Source organism: Catharus ustulatus, chromosome 5 (assembly GCF_009819885.2).
Source record: "Catharus ustulatus isolate bCatUst1 chromosome 5, bCatUst1.pri.v2, whole genome shotgun sequence".
In the NCBI taxonomy this organism is placed as follows: domain Eukaryota; kingdom Metazoa; phylum Chordata; class Aves; order Passeriformes; family Turdidae; genus Catharus; species Catharus ustulatus.
The window spans coordinates 43,090,003-43,112,729 of NC_046225.1; the positions used below are offsets into that span (position 1 = coordinate 43,090,003).

Genomic DNA, 22,727 nt, shown 5'->3' on the forward strand with positions numbered 1-22,727 from the left:
AAAATTTTCTGAAATTTCCAACCCCAGAAGTGCAGCTGAGGAGCCGAACCGAGCACCTGCCAGTAAAACCCAGGATTGCGCGATTGTTACACATTGGTTACTCTGTTGCATGGCGGGTGCAGGCGGGCTCCGTGCCAGCAGTGCGGGAGAGGGGGAGGTGGGGGACTCCGTGCTGCCATCCCCGCGGCCCGGGGGGAGGCAGGGGGGCTCCGTGCCCGCCTCCCACCAGTGCCGCGGGAGCAGGGGACTCTATGCCTGCCTCCCACCGGCACCGTGGGAGTGGAAGCGGGTGGGGTGGCTCCACGGGGCAGCACTGGGCTGGGGTGAGTGAGTCCAGTGGCAGTGGCGGCCGGCCCCGAGTGGCCCCGCCGAGCAGCAGCACTGAGCTGGGCCACCTGGCCCCGTTGGCAACCCCAAGTGGGCCGAGCCCGCACAGCTTGAGCCGAGCCAGTAAACCCCACGATCTCGTGATTCTGTTACTATTTGGCAACTTTGTTGCATGCGGGTCCTTGCTGCGAAGGACAGAGTGGCTTATAATCAGGTGCGGCTTATATATGGACAAAGAACGAAATGTTGCCGACACCCAGAGATACAGCTTATAGTCAGTGCAGCTTGTAATTGTGAAATTACTGTACTTCCTCTTTAACTGCTGTTTTAACATTTCTTCATTTCTCATTCTGATTATTATTCTATTAATATAATATTTGATCTCTTACAAATGCTATCTGTATCAACCTTTTCTTCTCCTTTTAATTCTTTTGGAATCTCATTTCAATCATCTAATCATCTTCTAATCATCAGTAACTATGGGAACTGCTGAGATAAACTTTGTTTACGGCAAGTAATATTTTCCCTGCCAAGCCAAACATACCAAACATATTTGTAGATGATGAGGAATTGAACCAACATGCTGAAAAATTGTAAGACAATTCCTACTTTTTGAGATTTCTTGTACAAATGAACAGAAGAGCAGAACAACAAGCATCTACTTCTGCAGCTGAAAAAGAAAGATTTGCTAATTACTGGAGCAACAATGGATTGCTGTCAGGTAGCAAAAGAGAGGAAGGGGGATGTTTGTTCTCTATGAGAAGCGTTTTAACACTTCTCCCTTTTAGTCAGTTTTTGGGCACCTGACAATCACTGGTCATCTTGCATCCTGGTAATCATTATAGACTCATTCCAGGTTGGAAGGAACCTCAAGGATCATCTAGTTCAATCTTTGCTGGCAAAAGCACAGTCTGGATGAGATGGCCCATCACTCTGTCCAGCTGAATCTTAAGTGTCCAATGTTGGGGAATCCACCACTTCCCACATAATGGAGAGATTATTCCAATGGCTGATTATTCTCATTTTCCTCTTGTGTTCAGTTGGAATCTTCCCAGGTGTAACTTGTACACATCACTCCTCACTTTTCCATAAGACTCCTTATGCACAGGGAATCTCCAGTTTCTTAGTAACCAACCTTTAAATATAGGAACATGGTGATAAGGTGGACCTAAGCTGCTTTTCTCCAAGCTGGATAAATCCAGTTTTCTCAGCCTTTCCTCACATGACAGGCTACCCAGTAATTTGGCCATCTTTGTTGCCCTTTACTACACCTTCTCCACTCTGTCCACATCTTTCCTGTATAGCAGGAACCACAACTGAACACAATATTCCAGGTGTGGCCTGACCAGAACTGAGTAGAGTGGGATAGTTTATCTCTCCTGGTGTTGATGCAGCCAAGTCTTGTATTGACTTTCTTTGCTGCAGTAGCAAACTGTTCATTCAGACTGAGCTGAGCTGCTTGTGCACCAGGACCCCCAGGTTCCTTTCCATAGAGCTGCTCCCTAGCCAGGTAAATCCCCAGCCTGTGCTGCTCTCCTGGATTATGTTTTTCCATGTGCAGGACTTTATATTTGCCCTTATTGGCCTTCATAAGATTCTTGTTAGCCTAGTTTTTCAGCCTCTCCAGGTCTTCCTGCAAGGTGGCTCTCCCTTCCAAAGTGTCCACTGGCTCACTCAATTTGGTGTCACTGACAAACTTCATCCAGGTACACTTGATGCCATAATCCAAACCACTGATGAAGATACTAGGCAGCGTTGAGCCCAGTGTTGTTCCCTGAGGGACTCCACTTGTGACAGGTGCCAGGGTGAAAGGGAGCAATTTACCAGAACCCTCCAGGTATGGGCAGTCAGCCCATTCTCCACCCACCACATGGATCACACATCCACACCATCACACACACATTTCTGTAGGTGGAGGCCGTGGGAAATCATATCAAAAGCCTTGGAGATATCCAGGTAGACAATATTCACCGCTGGCCCCACATCAACCAAGCAGGTTCATCTGTTGTAAGAGACAATCAGGTTTGTCAAGCATGATTTGTACTTGGTCAGTCTGTGCTGGCGTTTCCTAATCATGGGCTTCTCCTTGTAACAGCCAGGAAAATTTGTTCCATAGGTTTCCCAGGGACTGGAGTGAGATGGATGGGCCTATAATTTTCTGGATCCTCTCTGAAGTCCTTTGTTTAGATAGGAGTGACATTAGCCTTCTTTTAGTCTTCTTGGATGTCCCCCAAATTCCACAACTCGAAGATTATGGAGAGTGACCTAGCAGCTATATCAGCCAGCTTTGTTTGGTTGGATACTGTCAGAGCGCATCAATGTGTAGAGGCCAAGCTCCTGTAATAGTTCACACACAAACCCTTCCTTCACAGGTAGTGGGTCTGTGTCTGCATCAGCTAGGATTTTTTCCCCAAGGCCTGGTGCTGGTGAAATGACATGGGTGAAGGAATTGTTGAGTACCTCTGCCTTTTCACCCTTGCTGGTGATTCATTAATCCTTCCTGTTAAACAGCAGGCAAATACTTTCCTTTTGTCTCTGCTTGTTTACATACCTGTCCTGGTTTCAGCTGGCATAGAATTTATTTTCTTCCTAGTAGCTGGCAGAGTGTCATGTTTTAAATTGGTATGAGAATAATGTTGATTACACCCTAATGTTTTAGTTCTTTCTAAGTTGTGTTTGCCCTACATCAAAAACTTTTCAGTGTCCCATACTCTGCCAGTGAGAAGGTCCACAAGAAGTGAGAGAGCATGGCCAGGACAGCTGACCCCAGCTGGTCAAAGGGATATTCCATACCACAGAAGGCCCTGCTCAGTACATGAACTGGGGAGGAGGAGAGGGGCAGCTGGGAGGGACCTCTTGCTGCTTGGGGGTGGACTGAGGTCAGTGGGTGGTAACCAGTTGTTTTGTGTAATTCCTTGTATTTCTTGGCTTTTGTTCTCTCTTCTTTTCCCATTTTCATTTTACTTTATTTGATTTCAATCATTAAACTTTTCCAATCTCAGCCCATGGGCTTTATCTTTGTTCTGATACTGCTCTCTGTTCCATTGGGGTGGGTGTATGCAAGATACTTCGCTATGGTCTAAGCCATCATAGTACCTGAAGAACACTTTCTTGTAGTTTTTGACATTTCTGACAAATTTCCATTTGACCTGAGGTTTTGCTGTTCTAACTGCATCTCTGCACACACTCTTGCAATGCCCTTGTGCTCACTTGGATGTTATCCTGAGCCCAGAAGAAGGTTCACAGAGAACTGGACAAGATATTTGGTAAGTTTTCCATTCCTTCTTTATCAAAATTGAAGAAATTGAGATAGGAATGCACTGTGTGGCCATTATAGGGTTTTAAGTAGCTAGAGGTAGCTGGGATGGGTGCTGGAGTATCTGCAGGAGAGAGTACTGAGAAGGTTCCCCTTCTAAAAGGGAAAGGGTAAGGTTTCTCTCTCTCTCTCTTTTTTTTTATCCTTCTGGTAAAGCAATTATAGGCAGCCACCTATTTGCTGTTGTTTTGATCCTTCTTCCTTTCTCTTTTTTTCTTAGGAGGATATCACGTATTGAATGGCACGAATATTCCTGCTATAACTTGTAGCCTACTGGGATTTTCCCTGACCTGGAGGAATTTAGTTCTGAGCGGTTCTTCTCTGAATATTTTAAGGAAAAGCACCTGTATGGTTTCCAAATATTTAATGTTGTTGATACTTTGTATGTATACATCACTTCGTAACAGACATTTCTGGTCTCGTTAGGGGGTGATGTGAAGGACATTTCACTCCTATTTTCCCTTTCAGTCTTGTAATTGTTTCATGGTAGGCTTTTCAGCTGAGTGTAGGTGTCATGGTGTCAGTAGCAGGGCTGCTGCTGGCGTGGCCTCTGAAAAAATGCTAGAGAGTAGAACACAGTTCCTGCTGGCTCCACTCTGGCTCCACTGCAGGACATAGCTGAGCTCAGTGGCACTTTAGAGAAAAAATATTTACAAGTGTTCAAAAAAATGGTAAACAGAGGAGTGTGGGAAGGGAAAAGAGAGGAAAACAGCAGTGCAAACACCAAGGTTGTTGAAGGAGGAGGAGGCAGTGCTCCAGGCTCCAGAGCAGAGATTCCTCAGCAGCATGTGGAGAAAACATGCTGAAGCAGGAGAAAAGAATGAGGAGGGAGCAGCAGAGAGGAACTCTTGTCTTTGTTTCTAACTTTGTCATTATGTGTTTTATTTGTCTATAAATTAAATTGAATTTCTGAAGTTGGGTCTGTTTTGTCCATGATGGTAACCAATAACCAATCTTCCAGTCTATTTTGGGTCCTGTTGAGGGAAGGGAATGAATGGGTGAGTGTCTGACTGCTGGCTGAGGCTAACCCACCATAGCCTCTAAGAGTCTGTATAGCTATGACTGTGTTATGTGCAGGCATATCAAATGTGGACAAAAACTTCCTAGTGCAAATACTGATACCAAATCTTCCATGCTGCAAAAATGCAGGAAGCAGATTTGTAGTGCTGTGCTTCTGTGGCCCTCAAGTTTTTCCCTGGTCTTAAACTGTCTGTTTATTCATTCTTCATGACCTCTGGCTCACTTCATGTAGTGTGTTGCATGCTGCTAAATGCTTTCTTTAAACTTTCTGGAGTTTAGCAAGGAGGAGGCCCTGTTCAATCTAGCTAAATCACAGAGAAGTGGGTGGAATCTTCACTTGTGACCTTGGACAAGTTGTGATCATCCAGCTTGGGAGTGTCCTCTTTCCTTGACACTTTGATGACTAGATATAGGTGTGGTGCTTTGGTAGCTACTTAGTGTTGTCTGTTAGTTATGCCAACATCACTGACACCTTATCAGAATTGCTTTGCAGCAATAGTCTGTGTTCTGGGGCATGAGTAGTGGTCTCCGTTATTGTAAGTCATGTTGTTATCCTGGTAGGGAAGATTATGGTTTCTTAGGAGGCAGGCTTTTGTATTCTGTTGGAGATAATTCATTCATGCAAGATACCCTGTAGTGAAGGATCCCTGGTGATGGTTACGGAACAAAGCAGTTGCTGCTGTACAGTGAACACTAGGTTGCAGAAACCAAGCAAGGTATGCTTGATGGAGGTGGCATCAAACCAATGGATCTGTCTCTGAAAAACAGTTGTGATCTCTGTCTCACAAATGCTGTTGATCTCCTTTACCTGTGTGTGAAAGAGTCCACAGAAGAATTTGAAGCTGGAGTCTTCCTCAGGATTTGTTCTTGAAAGCCTAGATTTTTTTGCATGAATCTATAGTAGCCTAGTTTGGGCATGAAATTTAGTATCAAGCCCTAAAATTCCTCTCTGAGGACTGGGGAGATCTTCTGTCAGAACAGGTAAATATGTTTCCACTTAGGCAAGAGGCTGAATAAGAGCAGGTTTGTGCTGTAACAAGCATTTATAAAAGCAAAGATTCATTAGCCAGTGGAGCGGTCCACTGAAAATCCAGTACTGAACAAATAGCTCTCTGAGTAAAAAGGAAATGCTGATCACAATCTGGCAGAAAACTCATTTCCTACAGAACATCCTTTAAATTTTGTTATGATTCCAATTCTTGGTAATGTAATTAGGCCTCAAAGGTGCTAGACCTCTCATTTCTTGTTTCTTGAGTATATATCTTATGTATGTCTCATTCCAGTGTTTCTGCTGCCTTTTATCAACATCATCACCATTGCCAGCTGCTGGTAGGATGTTGCAGTGTTTGCTATGCAGTATTCCCTCCCGCTTTCCCAATGCCTTTCCACCTTCTCCTTGCTGTTTAACAAGTTTTTTTTAGTTTTCAGTGTTTGTTTTTTTTTTTCCTGTAGAAGGAATAATCAGCAGTTAGAAGTAAAGGTTTTTTACTCAGAAGCACAAATAGTCACTTCATCTAATTATTGGTCCAATGAGGGCAACAAACTTCAAAACTTTTTGCAAGCATGAGAGTATAAGTATACAACTCTTCTCCATGTTAAAAAGACAAAAGGTGAGTCTCTTCATCCTGTGTACTTGCTTCCTTCCTCAAAAGTCACCTGAACAAAGGAGGGGACTTGATGATTATGTAACTTGCCTATGTGTTTGCAAGACTGGGTATATATCTCCTGCTGTCACAAACCATTGCAAACATACAGTGGCAAGAGTAGCAAAGTTCATTTCCAGCTGTTTACTGTGCAGAAAATATAATAGTCAGCATTTGTGATAAAGTCTCTGCTGGGTGATTGCAAGAACAAAATGCCAAAATTTACCCCCCCACTTATGCCAAGGGTCACAGAAAACTTACTTAACTTCTGATGTTCTGAGCTTTCTGTTTGTTTTTTATCTTAGTTGTTTTGTTTATGCTGTTTGTTGATTTGCCAAAAATGCTTGTGCAATCATTTTTGGTACAAAGCAAAGAGGATAACATAAATAACATTTGTGCTTTATTTGAGTGGTGAAGTTTTGTGAATTTGCTGTGAGCCATGCTGCCTCTACCAAAATTCTGTTTGACCAAAAGGTTTCTGAGCACCCACTTTTAGAAACAGATGCTCAGTAGTCCTGCAGCAGTGAGAAGAGGCCCTGGATCCTCCTGAGGCAGGAGGGGCAGCAGTGCATTTGGTGGGCTTGGTGCTGTGTCTACCCTACTGTGTTACTGCTTTGCAAGTTGGGGCACAGGTGCGGGTGCTGCCTGTTGTTTTACTGGCACCCTGTGCCTGAGCATTTCAACAGCGAGAGATCATTAAAGGCCATTTGAGCTGAGAAGCATCAGTGTGCTTTGCAGTGCTGCTGTTGATCAGGGGTCTTTATGGGCTTTGGTTTTCATAACCCCTTGCACCATCAACCCAGCTGGAAAAATTATTCTTCATCTGGCCCTTTGGTCATCGTGTTGGACAGCACTGCAGCAGCTCTCTATGGACAAATGGTGTTGAGCACCTGAGAACAGATTGACAAAGATGATGTATTGCATTTTATTTCTTTTTGCTAGGGTCAGGATTAAATGTGCAAGACGGGATGAAATCTGTGAGACAATTTCTTGTTTGGACTTAGATATTTATTAATTTTTATTTATATTACATTTTTATAAACTATGAATTCTACAGTATCTTAAGCTAACAAGGTAAAAATGGAGATGTATTTCTTTTTCTGCAAGGTCTTTTAAGGGTTAACTATTTAATTAAGAAATGATACCTAAATTATTTTTATTTTTAACCTAATAACCAACCACTTGTGGCCTGCAATGTGGACTTTTCTATCTAATCAAACAAAAATACTTAGACCCATGAAGAAGAAAGTGAAGAAGACAAACTTCTGGCTGAAAACTTCTGTTTTGTTTTACACTTATTATTATATTCTAATACTTTAAATTTTCCATGTGATATTACACACTTCAATTCAAACTATAATCTCATAATCTTAGTTTTATCATTTAATTTTCGAAGCCTTCTCTATGGTCTTTGGTCAAAAGTTGTGTTTTTTTGGAGTCAGTGCCTGTCAGCACAGAAAGGCTAAAATTCTCAGTTTTAGGGTTCTAACAATGATATTGAGAAAACTCATCTGTCCCAAATCAGCAAAAAGGTTTTTTCTTGATGGTGCTTTGTTTTTTTCCTGCTGAGGTATTGCATGGGCCTGCAAAGAAGGCCCTCACTTGGAGGACAGGAAAGTAGTTCCTCACTGTTCCCTCTGACTTCCTGCCGCTAGGAAATGCTAGCAGCCAGTCCTCTCCATATTAGTTTTTTTTAAACTCTGATTATTTTCCTGGCAAGAAGCTACGCCAGTGGCCTTTGCGGTAGCTCCGCCTCCTGCTCTTCTAGCCAACTTTTCTGCCCACTTAGCTTACTGCAGCTGCAGTGCCGGGTACAGGCAGCACCAGTTTCACAGCAGGGATCTATGCTCAGAGCTGGAGGCTGAGAGGTCATGATGGAGCTCGTGGAAGCATTCTCAGGGCGATCACAGCTGCTGCCCTGGGGAGCTGGGGTCGTTGCTCTGCTTTTGACAATTGTGACTGTGTGGTCCCTGCCCTCGCTGATGGAGTACTGGAGGCGATGGCGGATGATGAAGTCCATCCCGGGTATCAGCCCCTGCTATCCTGTGCTGGGAAATGCCCCACTCTTGGAGCGCAACGGAGAAGGTAATGCCAGCTCACACTCTAGCCGAGCTGTGAGGTCCCTGCACTGCCTGGGGCTTGCTGGAGGAGCCAATGGTGGTGGCTGAGCTGTGGCTGGCTGGGGAAGGGGAGTGGGGTATCAGAGGATGTGCTGTTGCCTTTAGGTCTCTCTAGGCAATCTGCAGAGGGGAACAGTGTGAGATGTGGGCAGTGAAGAAGAAAGGATAAAACTACATGAATGCAGCATTATTACTGATATCAAAGACTAACTAGAGGTTAAATCTGACAGCAGCTGCTGCTGGCCTCAGATTATTAAATTGTTGGTAGAGTGGAGCGTGAATGCTGTGGAATGTGTTTTGGTGTGTGCTGTGGGCTCTTCCGGAAATGCTGTTTCACAAAGTCAAACTCTATGTCCTCATGACATTTTGCTCTGATCCAAACAAATCTTGAAACAATTATCTTCCCCCAAGCAAGCACATGCGAGTGACTTTAGCATGCCAAGTTGCTTTTACCTAAGCTCACTTCCAGAATCATCTGTGATTTAGATTTAAGTGTTAGATGCATTTATAGTGCATCCCTCAAAAGCTAATATTTTTGTTCTTGAACTGATTAATGAGACCTTCTTTTAGCCAGGTGCATGAGAGAGCACTAATGTGCTGAATGTTCCCTTTCCATTTGTTATTCATTTTTTAATAGGAACATATTTCTTACAGAGTTTGTGGTATGAAAGCATTGTTGAGTCTGCTGCCAGTGGCTGTGTTTGTGATGACTGTGTATGCCAGTTTTGCTCTGCGCACGTGTGTTGCTGGCCGTGCTGCTGTGTATGCTGCCAGAAGAGAGACTAATGGGTCATGGGAGCATGGTAAAGTGAAATGTGAGTACAGCATTGGAACACAAATTGCCCAGTGCTGACCCATGCTGAGACACAGTGCCTCTGTTCACAAGGCACACTGTGCCTCTGGATCCAGTCCCATATCTAAGTACAAATATGAGACAAATCTCTGGTGGATGTGAGGGCAGCAGATTTCCACAGCTGACTGAAGAGGCAGTAGGAGGATCACTGGTTTATATGAGCTAGACTGAGAGATGAATCTTTTATGGTATTTTCGTTCTTAACCTCTTTTTAAAAAAATCTAGTTTAAAAAACCAAACCAAACCAGAACATTTCTTCTATCACCAGAAGGCAATTTCATGTGAACTCTGGTGTTTTGTGCAGTCTCTAATCTCATTTGTTAGCAGGAATCACATAACTCCCATGTTCAGCCATCTTTACTCTTGTTTATTTATGTAAAAATGATAATAAATAAAAATATCACTTATAAAAAGGGTAGGGTTCTACAGCAGGAAGGAAAATAACTTTTCATATGATGGGATTTTTTTTATTGGTATTGCTAGACAATTGCTGGGAAATGTGCTATTTTAGTCATGGCAATGTTAGGAAAAATATTTTAAAAATAGCAAAATAATCTGACACTCTGAATTGTGTTAAATGTGGTGTCAGAACTTCTCATATGAGAAAGATGTATGTGGGCATCTATTATTTTCTTTTTTTTTCCCTTTATTTGGGAACCCTTGAATTTTTCTACAGAGGCTTGTAAAGGTGTCATTTGTTGTTTAAGCTTGTTTCTGAAAGGACAAAGAAGTGTTTAATCCTTGAACAATTCTTGAATGTCTAATATTGGAGAAGGAATCTGCTTATCCTCTGTGATGAGATAGTATCAAAGACCTTTTTGAATCAAATCAAACACCACCTACTCTTCTTCCCTTGCCAACAGATTCTACTATCTCCTGTGCTTCCTGTATAGCTGAATTGACAAGGCATGGACTGGGTAATTGTATAATAATGTGGGAGGAGAATTCACTGGGTTGCTGAACTCACTGGTATGAAGTCCAACTGGCAGCTGGACAGCAGTGGTATCCCTCAGGTTGATTGATGGCATAAATGGTGCTGTGAGTCTGTGCCTGAAGAGACTAGGACATCTGAATTGTAAAATCCACAGGTACAAAATATGCTGCTTAGTTACAGCAGCAGGTTAAAACTAACAACAAAATCAGAATTCCAGGGTGTGTGGTGCAAAAGAGTTCATTACAGAAGCCTGGCTGATTTTGTAAATCCCACTTGTTGAAGCTCTACTCTGATTTTCTATTCCAGATTTTTTTAAACAGCTACAGCATTATGCTGAAGAGTTCAGAAGCTGGCCATTGTTCAAACTTTGGATAGGACCATTGCCTGTCATGGTTTTATATCACCCTGACAGTGTGGAGGTGAGCGTACTGGTCTCCTGTCTAGTCTACTGTCATGCAGAGCAGTGTCCAACCTGTTAGTTTCTATTATCTCAACATAAATTTTGTTAAGAAGGGCTTGAGCTGATTTGCTTTGGAATGGTCCTCTGAGTTAGTGCTAAACAAAGGCATAAAGCAAAAAATGTAAAAAGGCCTAGTCAGAGAGGACTGGGGGGAATACTGAAGACCAGCAAATGAAAGCACCAAAGAAACATCTCCTTTAGCTTTGTTTTCACATGCATGAGAGCTTCTGCTCCTAAGATCAGAACAAACAAGCAGACAGAGGGGAAGATGGAAGCATTGAAATAAGGATAGAACATTATGAAATTTAGGTTGCAATGCTTGTGTCTCTTTGACAGACTTCTACATTAAAATTTGGTGGATCTGTTTTGATGACATGGAATGTAACCATTAGTTTTGCTGCTGACAGTGGTTGTCCTTGAACTAGTAAGACAGTGTTGTTTCTCTGTTGGAGTGTTTATTGAAGAAATGGTGAAGAAATCTCTCTCCATGTAACAAATAATATTTTTTCCTCTCTCTTCATTTTTCTGTCAGGTTATCCTGAACAGTTCAAAACATATAGAAAAATCATACCTGTACAAATTCCTGCATCCATGGCTGGGCACTGGACTTCTGACAAGGTATAATGTATAACAAAATGCAGGTGTGCTGCTGTCCTTTTGAAATTTGCAAGGTATATGATAAGAAGAAGTCTTGGTGGCAGGAGTGTTGTGTGTATTTCTGAACAGAGGTTGTGTGCATTGCTTGTCTCAGCTGGTCATACTGCAGACCAGTAGGATAGGCCTGAGGTTGGTGATGCTTTGGGGTAGGATTGGAGAGTATCTGCACCCTTTCCTTCATTTCAGTCATGAAGTAGGGGACCATGAGAAGTGAGCCTGGGTAGGAACATAAATCAGGAGGAGAGAGGGAGGAGCAGTGGTATAAGGGTTTGGTGTCCTCCAGTCTTGGAAGGGAAAAGGAAAGATTGGTCTGGATGAAGCAGATATTCAGGAGTCAGAACAAGGTAAGTATAGGGTAGCTTTGGTACCTTTGAGCCTCTTCTGAGTTTTTGAAAAAAGGTCGAGGTCCCTGTGTTAGTGGTTAACTTTGTTGCTTGTTTGGAGCCATCAGAGGTGGACTCCTCCTGCTTTATGATGGAACCATGATATTGTAAAAGCCAGCTGTGATCATGTGGTGTGGAAAGTGCAAGTTCATGTGAGAGGATGAGGTGTGCATTTTATCCTGAATTTGGGATAGGCAGTAAAAGTAAGTAATCAGTAGCAATCTGCAAAGGTGAGAAATATTTCCTTTTGCTTCTTCTGTGGAGTGCTATGAACAGCTTGAAGAGACATCTACAATGTGTCTACCTCTTCCAGGCTGCAGTATTTACTGTGTACTTCCTGTAATGGTGAGGATATTTTGACTTGGAGTTTTTTAGCCCTCATTCTCCCCATTAATTTTACAGCACTGGAGATAAGTGGCGGTCACGGAGGAAGATGATAACTCCCACATTCCACTTCGCAATCTTGAATGACTTTCTAGAGGTTATGAATGAACAAGGAAATATTTTGGTGAATAAACTTGAGAAGCATGTTGACAAGGAGCCATTTAATGTGTTTATGGACATCACTCTGTGTGCCCTTGATATAATTTGTGGTAAGTCCTGTTCAGTTGTTGTGGTAGAACTGTGAATGAAGCAGAAGATCACGAGTTTACCTGTGCCAGTTTGTGTAAGATGATTGAAGAGGAATGACCCTACATATTTGTGTAAGATGATTGAAGAGGAATGACCCTGCATATTTTCTAAATACATTTTCATTATTCCCAACTTTTTTCCCAGGGTTTACTATGTTCATCTGAGCAGCTGAATTTGTGGAACTGGCAGGACAGAGGTAGCAGTCTGAAATGAGGTTGCCTTGAGAAACAGGATTCCTGGGCATGGATATGCAAAGAAAGTTCATTCCCTGCAAAGGGACGTGTATTCAGTAGTCAAAGGGATGGTGTTGAGATAGTCAGAAGCTGGGAGCAGTAGTAACTTACTGTGTACACTGCATTTCACTTTCCACTTGTGAAATGTTGATGTCTTCCTCCTAGAAACAGCGATGGGCAGAAATGTGGGTGCCCAGAAGAATAAGGATTCTGACTATGTTACTGCTATCTACAGGTAAACATGTATTTTCCTTAGATACTTTGTTGAGCTGGAATTAATGCTGAAGGTGTCAGGAAGGAAGGACGGGGAGTCAGAGAAGGAAGGATGTAAAGCATTGGAACACCCTAACCCTGAGTCACTAAATACCCTGGAGGTGTTTGAAAGACATGTTCCTACTTAGAGACTGGATTAACAGTTGAACTCAATGATCTACAAGGTCTTTTCCAACTGAAATGATCTCACTCCTAGCTTTTGATGGAGCTTGTTGAGACAGGTATAATACAAAACAGGGGTAGATATGAAGGGTTTGATTATTATTGATTCCTTGGCCTTTGCCAAATTGTACCACAAGTGTGCTTGAAGTTGGTAACGATTTCTCTTCTGCAGCTAAAGCATGTGCAAGAGCTGAATAGCAATGACAATCAGCCCTTCCAAATGTGCTCCAGTTGCGTTTGAGCATACTTGAAGTCTCATATAGTTCATTTTAAATACATTTTAAGTACTTTTGCGTTCAGTCTGGTGTCTGGGCATTCAAGTGGGAATGCAGTGCTCTCAGAAACTGTTTGAATTCTTGGGGCAGATATTTTGGGAGCCTGTCATGAGTACAGTAATTTCATGATTATAAGCCACACTATTTTGACTAAAATTTTGGTCTGAACCCGGAAGTGCAACTTGTAATCAGGTGGGGCTTATATATGGACAAAGAACGAAAAGTTGCTGTTTTAGTTTGGAGGACAGGTGTCTGCTGAGAAAGGAAGGAGCTTCTCTTTGAAATGGAGAATGTAAACACCCTCCCTCCAAATTATTATAATTTTGAAATCAAGGGGCTTTCAGGCAAAGATATGGGAATTAGGGATAAAAGTTCTTTACTAGGGAAATTAAAATAGAAATACAGTACTACAAAGAAACAAACTCCAAACCCTGACAAAGTCAGAGTACAACCTGACACCCCATCAGGCAGGGTGTTGGTAGCAGTCCCATTAAATGGTGGCTGCATCCTCCTGCAGTGACAGATGTGATTCAGTTGGAGCAGTGCTCCTGTAGAAGGTGCAGTTTCCCTCCGGAGGTCCAGTGGTGATGTGGAGAAATCCAGTTTTCCTCTGGAGTCCAGTGAAGAAAGGGGCTGCCTTAGTGTCCCAAAACCTCTGTTTTTATCTTGGTAAGAAATGTTGGGCTCTTCCCCTTGTCTAGAGCAACTTCCAATGGGATGAAGTAATTTTATCAGTCCCACAGTGGGACTCAATGGGCCATTAGCAGAAAATGACTCGCTGGAGGAAGGATGGGTTGTGAAAAGATAAAGAACAATGCTCTGCCTGGTTTCAGTGGATGGCCCATTAGGAGAACATCTCCCACGGAGATAAGGATCACTGCCCCTACCCTCAACAGATGGTGTTGGAATAGACACCTTTTATCACACTCTGTATGGTAACGTGGGACTTATAATCAGGTGCGGCTTATAACCGTGAAATTACTGTAGTCTTTATAACATTGAATTTTTTGCTGAAGTGGGGTGTGACTGGACTGGATGACTTAATAGGAGTGTTTCAAGAGGATTCCAACTAAATGAGAATATGCTGTCCTTCTCAGAGATCTATACTTAGATATAAAACATGGTTATGCTGGGATAAGTAACAGAAATTTTGAGACAGTGTAAAATCAAGATGCAAATGTGAATGCCCTTCCTTTCTAATAATGACTTGAAACCTACACAATATGTTAAGTTCTACTTCATTAGGGTACACAGAAGTTTTTTTTGTTCTTGAAATGTACTATAATTTAGTGGTTTTGTCAAGTAATTTTACATAATATAATTGTTTTGCTCCTAGGATGGGTGATCTAATCCAACGGCGACAGATGAGCCCTTGGCTTTGGCCTGATTTTTTATACAAATTGTTTAAAGAAGGAAGAGAGCACGAGAGGAACCTCAACATCCTTCACAATTTTACAGATACAGTTTAGTCTTTTAAAAAGATATTATTTATAATGATAATTTTCATTGTTGGATCAGTTTTGCACTCAGATCTTCCAAATGGGGATGAGGTTCAGCCTCCTGTTTCTCTATTGGGATGCTGAGGAATTCCCTGAAAAGAGACAAGAGCTGACTTCCCTTTCAGGATCTCTGTTGAATTTAAATGAGGAAGTAGACTACTCCAAGGGAATGCCAGAACTTTCAGGTCCTTGACAACTGAAACAAACAACAGAAATTAATTGAACTCCTCTTCTACCTGAAAAGCTCCACATCTGGATCACTTCCAATGGCTCATTTCCAAGTTTGGAGCAGTAAACATAGGGCTCTGCATGGTAGTGCCACTGGGTTCAGTCCTCAGAAACGGAAGCCTGAATTAATTTTCCCCTATTCAGAACAGAACTGCTGAGAGAAGCAAACACATGCAGGTCCCCACATCAGCAGTAAGGCACTTTGATACAGAAATCATTAGGCATGCATTTGGCATAAAATAAAGTGTTCTCTCCCCTTGTCAGACCATGGAAGTAACAGCCCTGTCTCTCATAAAATAATTCCTATGTTATTATTGCCAAAGTTTGCCCTCCCAAATCTACTATTAGCGTGTTATCAGAGAGGCTGATTTCCCTATGCATGTACCCCATGATGTCGTTGTATCAATGTCTACAAAAAGGAAATAATCTTTGAACTTTGGCTACATATAATAAACCAAACTGACTCTGTGCTGGTTTCTTTGCTTCCTTTTGTTGGAAGTTGAAGCAGTGAGTCATGAAAGAGGTTCTTAAGAGGTCCTGAGATAATACTTGCACTCTTCCCATGCTGGGCTGGGGCATTGAATATAAGAAGCTAAATCTTAGAAGATGATGAGGGACCATAAATAATAATTGCACCTGATGTAGGTGTTGACAGCAAGCACTGAGATGAAGGATGGGTGATTACGTGACACAGATGCATGTTCAGTGAGGAAAACAGTGTGTGTATGGAACTGTATTTTTTAAATTCCATTCAGTGATTCCTCCAAACAGAATTGCATACTCGACACCCTTTTAAATTACTTGGTTGTTTTTAAGAGTAATGCCAGTTTATTGATGAGTTCTGTTTTGGCTTTGCATCAACAGTAGCAATAGTAAGAAATTTATTTAAGTCTATTGCTGGGTCTGTACTTTGACCTAAAAATGGGAAATCCAGGCATTGCTCTCATACTGGAGAAAATTTGGGAAGCTTTAGTTTAACAGGTTCAGCGACACTGTGTATAACCTTGACACAGGGTTCTGGGATGCCCTGGCTTCTCTTCAGTTTCTTGAGTTTTTTGGATGTTGGGAGTGAGATCTTTCTTTAGTTTGCAGATGGGATAGAGAAGTGGTTATTGGTGATTAACGTGTTCACACTGTGGTGATTTTTTTGGTATGCTGTTGCCATGGTTGGCATTCGTGATTGGCATGTTCCAGATACTCTGAATATGTTTATACTTCTTGATGACCCCCAAGTTCTTTATGTAGTTTAGCTATCTATTTTCTTGATTGCACAAGGGCTGTTCAAGGTTTATTCTGTTGCCTTGGGCAAGAGAGGTTGGTCATAATTCACAACTAATACAAAAGGTCAGTTAAATTTAATGACTTAATGCTGACAGCTGTGCTAACTAGCTCATGTAGACTGCTACAGATGAATGTTGTTTAGATAAGTTAGGACAAAACTGTATGAGGCAGACGGCTTGTGCTGAATTCATCATATCTGATCTAATGGTTCTAATCTCAGGTCATTGCAGAAAAAGCTGAAGAACTTAAAAACACCAAACAAACGAAACATGATAATGATGCCAACTGTGAAGAAAGTGGTTCCAAAAAGAGAAAAGCATTCCTGGACATGCTGCTGAATGCAACAGATGATGAAGGGAATAAATTGAGCTACAGGGACATTCGTGAGGAAGTGGATACTTTTATGTTTGAGGTAACCAAGGAACTAATTGATTTCTTCTTCATTTTTTGTTGTTTTTGATGGCTTTGTTTGCTGGGATTTTTTTGGGATTTTTTTCCTCCAAACCAAAGATTCAGACCTTGCAGGTGTTGACTCTTGTCTTAGTTCAGGAGGTTGCTTTTAGCTTGCCTATGTGGGCAGGTTCTACTCATGAGTGCAAGTGAGAAATGAAAGCTTAACGGCTGACATGGACAATGGGCTCTTGCCCTTTCACTGCAAATTTCATTAACATTGAAGAGAACTCTAGTTTCACTGTTTTGACTTGCATTTTGTCATATCTTCTCGCATTTTTTCCCTTGCTACATTGGCTACAGTCTTCTGGTTCTGCTGTCCACTGTGCATCAGTGCACTTGTCATAGAATGGCTTGGATTGGAAGGAACTTTAAAGATAATCTATTGCAACCCTCCTGCCATGGGCAGGGATGTCATCAACTAGACTAAGTTGCCAGGGCCCCATCCGTACCATTCAAAACTTCTGTAGGCGATATATTCCTCACTAATCTCTGACTAAAAAGATTTCTTCCTAATATCTAATCTAAATCTCAGCTCTTTTAGTTGAAAATCATTCCTTCTTGTCCTAGTACTTACTTGACCGCTCATGTAAGAAGTCACACTCCCTGTTTTTTTTTATAAGTCATCTCTAAATACTGAAAGGCCACAATCAGGTCTTCGCAGAGCCTTGTCTTCTCGAGGCTGAACAAACCCAACTCTCGCAGCCTGTCTTCATAGGAGAGGTGTCCCATCCCTGTGATCATCTTTGAGGTCCTTCTTTTTGTCTGATTCCATAAGGGAGGATCTGAAGATTTTAATGAGTTTTCCACCCACTTCCATTAAATGGACCTGAATTCTCTCAGAAGAGCTTAATTCATAGAATCATATTAATACTGTTGTAACCTAGAGAAACTCTTCTCTCATCTTACCATTCCTGAAGTACAGCAGCATCCTGAACTTCACCAGAAGTGTGCTTTTTTAGTATCAAAATAGTTTTTGAACTTTTCCCTCTTTTGTTCCCCCCCTTTTTTTTTGTTGTTGTTGTTGGGTTTTTTGGTTTTAGTTTTTCCCCTATGGCTACTGTACTGTGTCTCATTAGACTGTTTTTAGGTTGTTTTGTAAAGGTTACAAGTTGTGTCCATGGTATCTCTCCTGTGATAGTCACTGCCTCCCCTCCCCAGATGCTGACTGGACAGTAACCAAAAAGATGAATATATATCTGACTCTTTGTGTAGATACTGATAGCTCATGCAGCTCCTGACAATCAGAAGAGAGGGATTTTGCTTGGGTTATTTCAGTACTTTACCCTTTTGTCAGCACAATTGTGGGTCACCTTTTATCTTGATATTTGGTGTGTTGAATAGAGTTATTCACTCTTGAATCTTGTTTTTGTCATGGTCCTGGGACTAGTAAGTCTCACTTTTCTTGCTAACTGCACACCTAAGTATTAACAAAGCCCACTGGTGCATGGGAATAGCATTGAAATGAATGTCTTTGTAAATCTGGATCTGTAGGGCCATGACACAACAGCAGCTGCTATGAACTGGGTCTTGTACTTGCTTGGACATAACCCGGAAGTTCAGAAGAAGGTTCAAAGGGAATTGGACGAGGTGTTTGGTAAGTTTCCATTCCCCCTTCATTGGAGTTTTCCTGCATTTGTGAGTGGAAATGTGTTAAAAACCTAGAAGTAGAAGGGCATTTAAGAGCATGTCTTGTGGCCCTTCTGGAGCTTTCAGCATCTAGAGGTGGTTGGGATGGGTGTGGGAAGGTCGGTAGGGGTGTACAACCAACCTTATGTCTTTGGGGCAAGATATGCATGTTCAGTATATTTATAACACTTTCTTGTATGTACAGTAATTTCACGAATACAAGCCGCACCAATTTGACTAAGATTTTGCTCCTAAACTGGAAATGCGGCTAATAATCAGGAGCAGCTAATACAACCTCAGAAGTGCCTGCCAGAGTGCTGAGCCGAGCAGCTGCAAAGTCGGCATTTTGCGATTGTTACAAATCGCTACTCTGTTGCACCGCGGGTGGAGCCTGGCTCCCTGTAGGCAGCACGGGGGGCGGGGAGAGAGGCGGGAGAGCTCTCTTTCCTCCTCTGCCACAGCCCCGGGGAGAGACGGGGGGGGCCCGGCGCCGCCATTGCTGCGGCCCGGGGAGGAGAGGGGGGACCCGGGCCGCCCCTACCGCGGCCCGGGGAGGGGGGGGAAAGCCCGCGCCGCCATTGCTGCGGCCCGGGGAGGGGAGGGGAAGCCCGCGCCGCCATTGCTGCGGCCCGGGGAGGGGGGGGGAAGCGCGCGCCGCCATTGCTGCGGCCCGGGGAGGGGGGGGGAAGCCCGCGCCGCCATTGCTGCGGCCCGGGGAGGGGGGGGAAGCACGCGCCGCCATTGCTGCGGCCCAGGGAGGGGGGGGAAGCGCGCGCCGCCATTGCTGCGGCTCGGGGAGCCGACGGGAGCCCCGCGCAAGCCATTGCTGTGACCCAGGGAGCCGACGGGAGCCCCGCGCAGCCATTGCCGCGGCTCGGGGAGCCGACGGGGTGCTTTGTCCCCGCCCGCCGCTGCCACGGCAGGAGCGGGGAAAATCCGTCCCTGCCCGCCGCCGGCGGCGCGGGAAAGCTCCGTCCCCGCCCGCCGCCGCTGCCGTAGGAGCGGGGGAAGCTCCGTCCCTGCCTGCCACCGCGGGGCAGCGCCGACCCGGGGTGACCGAGCCCAGGGGCACCGGCGGCCGGCCCCGAGCTGCAGCACCGTGCTGGGCCACCTAGCCCCGTCAGTGGCCCCTAGCGGGCTGAGCCTGCACAGCCTTAGCTCAGCCAGTAAACCCCGCCCTCCCGCGGTTCTGTTACTAATTGCACGCGGGTCCTCGCTGCGAACGACAGAGCGGCTTATATTCGGGTGCGGCTTATCTATGGACAAAAACCAAAATGTTTGCCAACACCCAGTGATGCGGCTTATATTCAGTGCGGCTTGTATTCGTGAATTTACTGTAGTCTTGGTACATGATGAGAGTTTCTGGAGGGATCCAGGATAAGTTTATTTAGCCAAAGATGGGGAGTTTTGGTCTTGGTCATCCCTCTATTTGTTTTTGGACAGACAATACTGAACGTTCTGTTACAATGGACGATTTGAAGAATCTTCGATACCTTGAATGTGTTGTGAAAGAAGCTCTTCGCCTCTTCCCTTCAGTTCCCATGTTTGCCCGTACCTTGAGAGAGGATTGCTGTATTAGTAAGTGGTGTTCTGTGTTTGCCATTTTCCCTTGTGTTAGCATTTCTGCAGTGGAGATGTTTCCCAAGTAAAGGGCAGCATTGTTTTATTTTTTACTGTTCTGTTGGGTATAGGAAGTCACTTGTTTGCTGTTGTATTGACTCTTCTTCTCCCTTTCTTTCTTCTCTGTAGAGGGACATCAGATACCAAGAGGTGCAAATGTCCTTGTTTTAACTTATGCCCTGCATAGAGATCCTGAGATCTTCCCTGACCCAGAGGAGTTCAGGCCTGAGCGATTCCTCCCTGAAAATAGTAAGGGAAGGCACCCATACGCTTATGTGCCCTTCTCCGCTGGTCCCAGGAACTGCATTGGTATGTATCTGCAGAGGAAGCCCTTGTAATGCAACAGTTCTGCTTTTGAATGTGGTAACTGAGTTAGCAATGAGTACTGTTTGTATAGCGTTTTTCCTAACTCCCCACCCCTGAATTGTGGGCACTGTGTGCCCTGCAAGCCTAGTATTTGAGCTGCCCCATTTGTTTCTTCTGAAGGATTTCCTTTCTTCCTAGGGGCCATTGTTTGTCATGCTGATGTTTCTTCCTCACTGCTGTACAGCCTAACAACTTGTTGCTGAGCTCCTGTGTTAGGACATGATTGCTTCTAAATTTCTGATCCTCTGTATCAGCAACACAGAATGAGAGAAGACATATGTCTTGCGCCTGCTTTGCTCTGAAAACACCTCATCTGTCTCTCTCAGGCTCTGAGTTGGATGTCCAAAGCGTGCAATCTACAACTGATGTATTCTTTCCCTATTTCTGACACTCTAGTTAGTTTGATGTTTTCTCTGTCATCCCAGAACTCGTTAGCACTTTCAGATGCCACTGAGATGATTGGTATTTATCTGTACTTCAAGTAGAGGCAGTGTTGTTTATATCATAGAACATGTGGAAAGATTGTTCCCTGCACTGATTTTAAATGCAGATGGGGAACACTCATCCTGAGTTCCTGAGTGTGCAGGAGAGGTGGTTCATTAGTATCACTGCAGAAGTGCATCGTGTGTACGTATGTATGGACTTCCATCTATGTATATAATACAGAGGCAAGAAAAAAGAGTTCTCAGCACTGCAGTTTGTGTCCCATCTCCATTTTTTAGTTTTTGTGAACTGCCTAGATTGTGGCACTTAATTTGGTTTCTGTCACATTTCTCTTTTCTAATGTTTCCTCCTTCACCTGTCTCTGAATTGTAAATTGAACTTTGTTCTCTGTGCTACCAAAATTGTCAGTGTGTATGAGGCTTAATGATCACTGAAGGAAAGTCTGTCTGTCATTGCGTTGAAGTTGCATCTCCTTTGCTGTTCTCCACATATATAGAGCCATGAGGTTTTTCTCTCCTCGCAGTCCCTGTGCTGCATCTTCTGCTCTGGTCTACTATCCCTGCTCCCCGCCTAGTCCATCCAAGATACATGACAAGGCTGTGTTTTGTAGGAGTTCCATATAGAGGGTTGACTATTTCCATGTTGCTGTTTGAGTTTTGTGTACTGTGGGAAGGAGGATATACTGTGGATTATCCCAAGAAGGCCAGAATTTTCATGTAGAGAAAAATGCTAGTGTTAGTTGTATCCACATGAACTTGATTTTGGCCTAAAGCTAGTTCTGTCCTTAAGTCCTGTGAGCATACACATTCAGCAGCTGTTGATGCAACCTGACAATAATTTTTTTTTTCTGCCCTGTAACTCACAGGTCAGCGCTTTGCACAAATCGAGGAGAAAGCTCTTCTAGCCCTCATCCTGCGGCGCTTTTGGGTGGAATCATGTCAAAAGCCAGAAGAGCTTGGTTTATGTGGAGAATTGATTCTTCGTCCAAATAACGGCGTCTGGGTTAAACTGAGGAGGAGACCAAAGGCTGGATCAGAATGAAAGGAATTTCAAGTGTTTACTTCCAGAAGTTTTCAATCTATTTAGGCTGAGACGTATTTTGAAATCAAATATTTTGGCGTCAACCCAGCAATTTGTTGAAACTATTTGTTACTGTTTTGTTAAAAAAGATGTAGTAATAGCTCTAGTTGCCCTACTTATATAGTGCTTGTGAACTCCATGTTAATCTTTGAAATGCAAGTCTTTAAAACTTAAGTTTTAGTGCCTTATCTGCTCAGATGAAGCTATTCTATTGGCACAGTGCCACAAAAACTTTAGCTACGGTAATGACAACATCTATGCCTGTGATGGAGTGATCAGCTTACATGCCATAGCATTTTCCAAGTAGCTGGAAGTCTCAAGTATTTTTAAGGTTTTCAGGTTTCTTTGGTTCTGAAAAACCAAATAATATGATAATCCTTCTTGGCACAACATTTTTTTTTGGTGATGACTGCCTCTGTAAAGATCAAGCAAAGATCTCAATTTCACTCCTCCTTGGTAAACATTTACAATAGTTTCTAAGAAGGAAGTGCTCTGATTTTTTTTTATTTTTTAAGCGAACTATACCAAAAACATTAATCTGCATAACCATAGCAGGAATGAGACAGTATGCAAATTAAACACAGGATTTCATAATGACAGAAGCAATGTATTATTACAAACTTTTACAATAAACTTCTACTATGCCTCAATGTAGACTGAAATTGTATTTGTTGAAATTGCATGCTTATGTTCAGGTAAACTGCTGATGAATAATTATTTCTTAGCATCAGTTCCTCTAGGGTCATCAATCAACTAGATTTTACTGTGCTAGTCAAAGCTGAAACAATGAGCCAGTGTGCTTTTGCCTTCCAGTGCCTGAAGGCAACACAGTTTTTTTGCT

At 43.2% G+C, this 22,727-nt stretch overlaps 1 protein-coding gene across 2 annotated transcripts; it reads left to right on the plus strand.

The window, feature by feature from the left end:
• Positions 1 to 602: 602 nt before the first annotated feature.
• LOC116996347 (cytochrome P450 4V2) lies at positions 603 to 22,536 on the plus strand. Of its 2 annotated transcripts, XM_033059841.2 has the most exons (12): positions 603 to 3,593; positions 3,864 to 8,391; positions 10,520 to 10,632; positions 11,206 to 11,291; positions 12,116 to 12,306; positions 12,745 to 12,814; positions 14,626 to 14,752; positions 16,518 to 16,709; positions 18,242 to 18,344; positions 19,820 to 19,954; positions 20,126 to 20,305; positions 21,672 to 22,536. In XM_033059841.2, exons 2-12 carry the CDS (start codon positions 8,178 to 8,180, stop codon positions 21,845 to 21,847), a joined length of 1,587 nt encoding a protein of 528 aa, XP_032915732.1. In that variant the 5' UTR covers positions 603 to 3,593; positions 3,864 to 8,177; the 3' UTR covers positions 21,848 to 22,536. The 2 variants fall into 2 exon arrangements, with proteins under 2 accessions (XP_032915732.1, XP_032915731.1); XM_033059840.2 differs by having other exon boundaries at positions 603 to 8,391.
• Positions 22,537 to 22,727: the final 191 nt, after the last annotated feature.

Bases quoted from the DNA above. Each gene is read 5' to 3' on its own strand.
- LOC116996347 (XM_033059840.2), top strand. From the start codon at position 8,178: ATGATGGAGCTCGTGGAAGCATTCTCAGGGCGATCACAGCTGCTGCCC. The intron at 12,307-12,744 runs GTAAGTCCTGTT...TCTTCCTCCTAG, and splicing joins TGCCCTTGATATAATTTGTG to AAACAGCGATGGGCAGAAAT. The intron at 14,753-16,517 runs GTTTAGTCTTTT...TTCTAATCTCAG, and splicing joins TTCACAATTTTACAGATACA to GTCATTGCAGAAAAAGCTGA.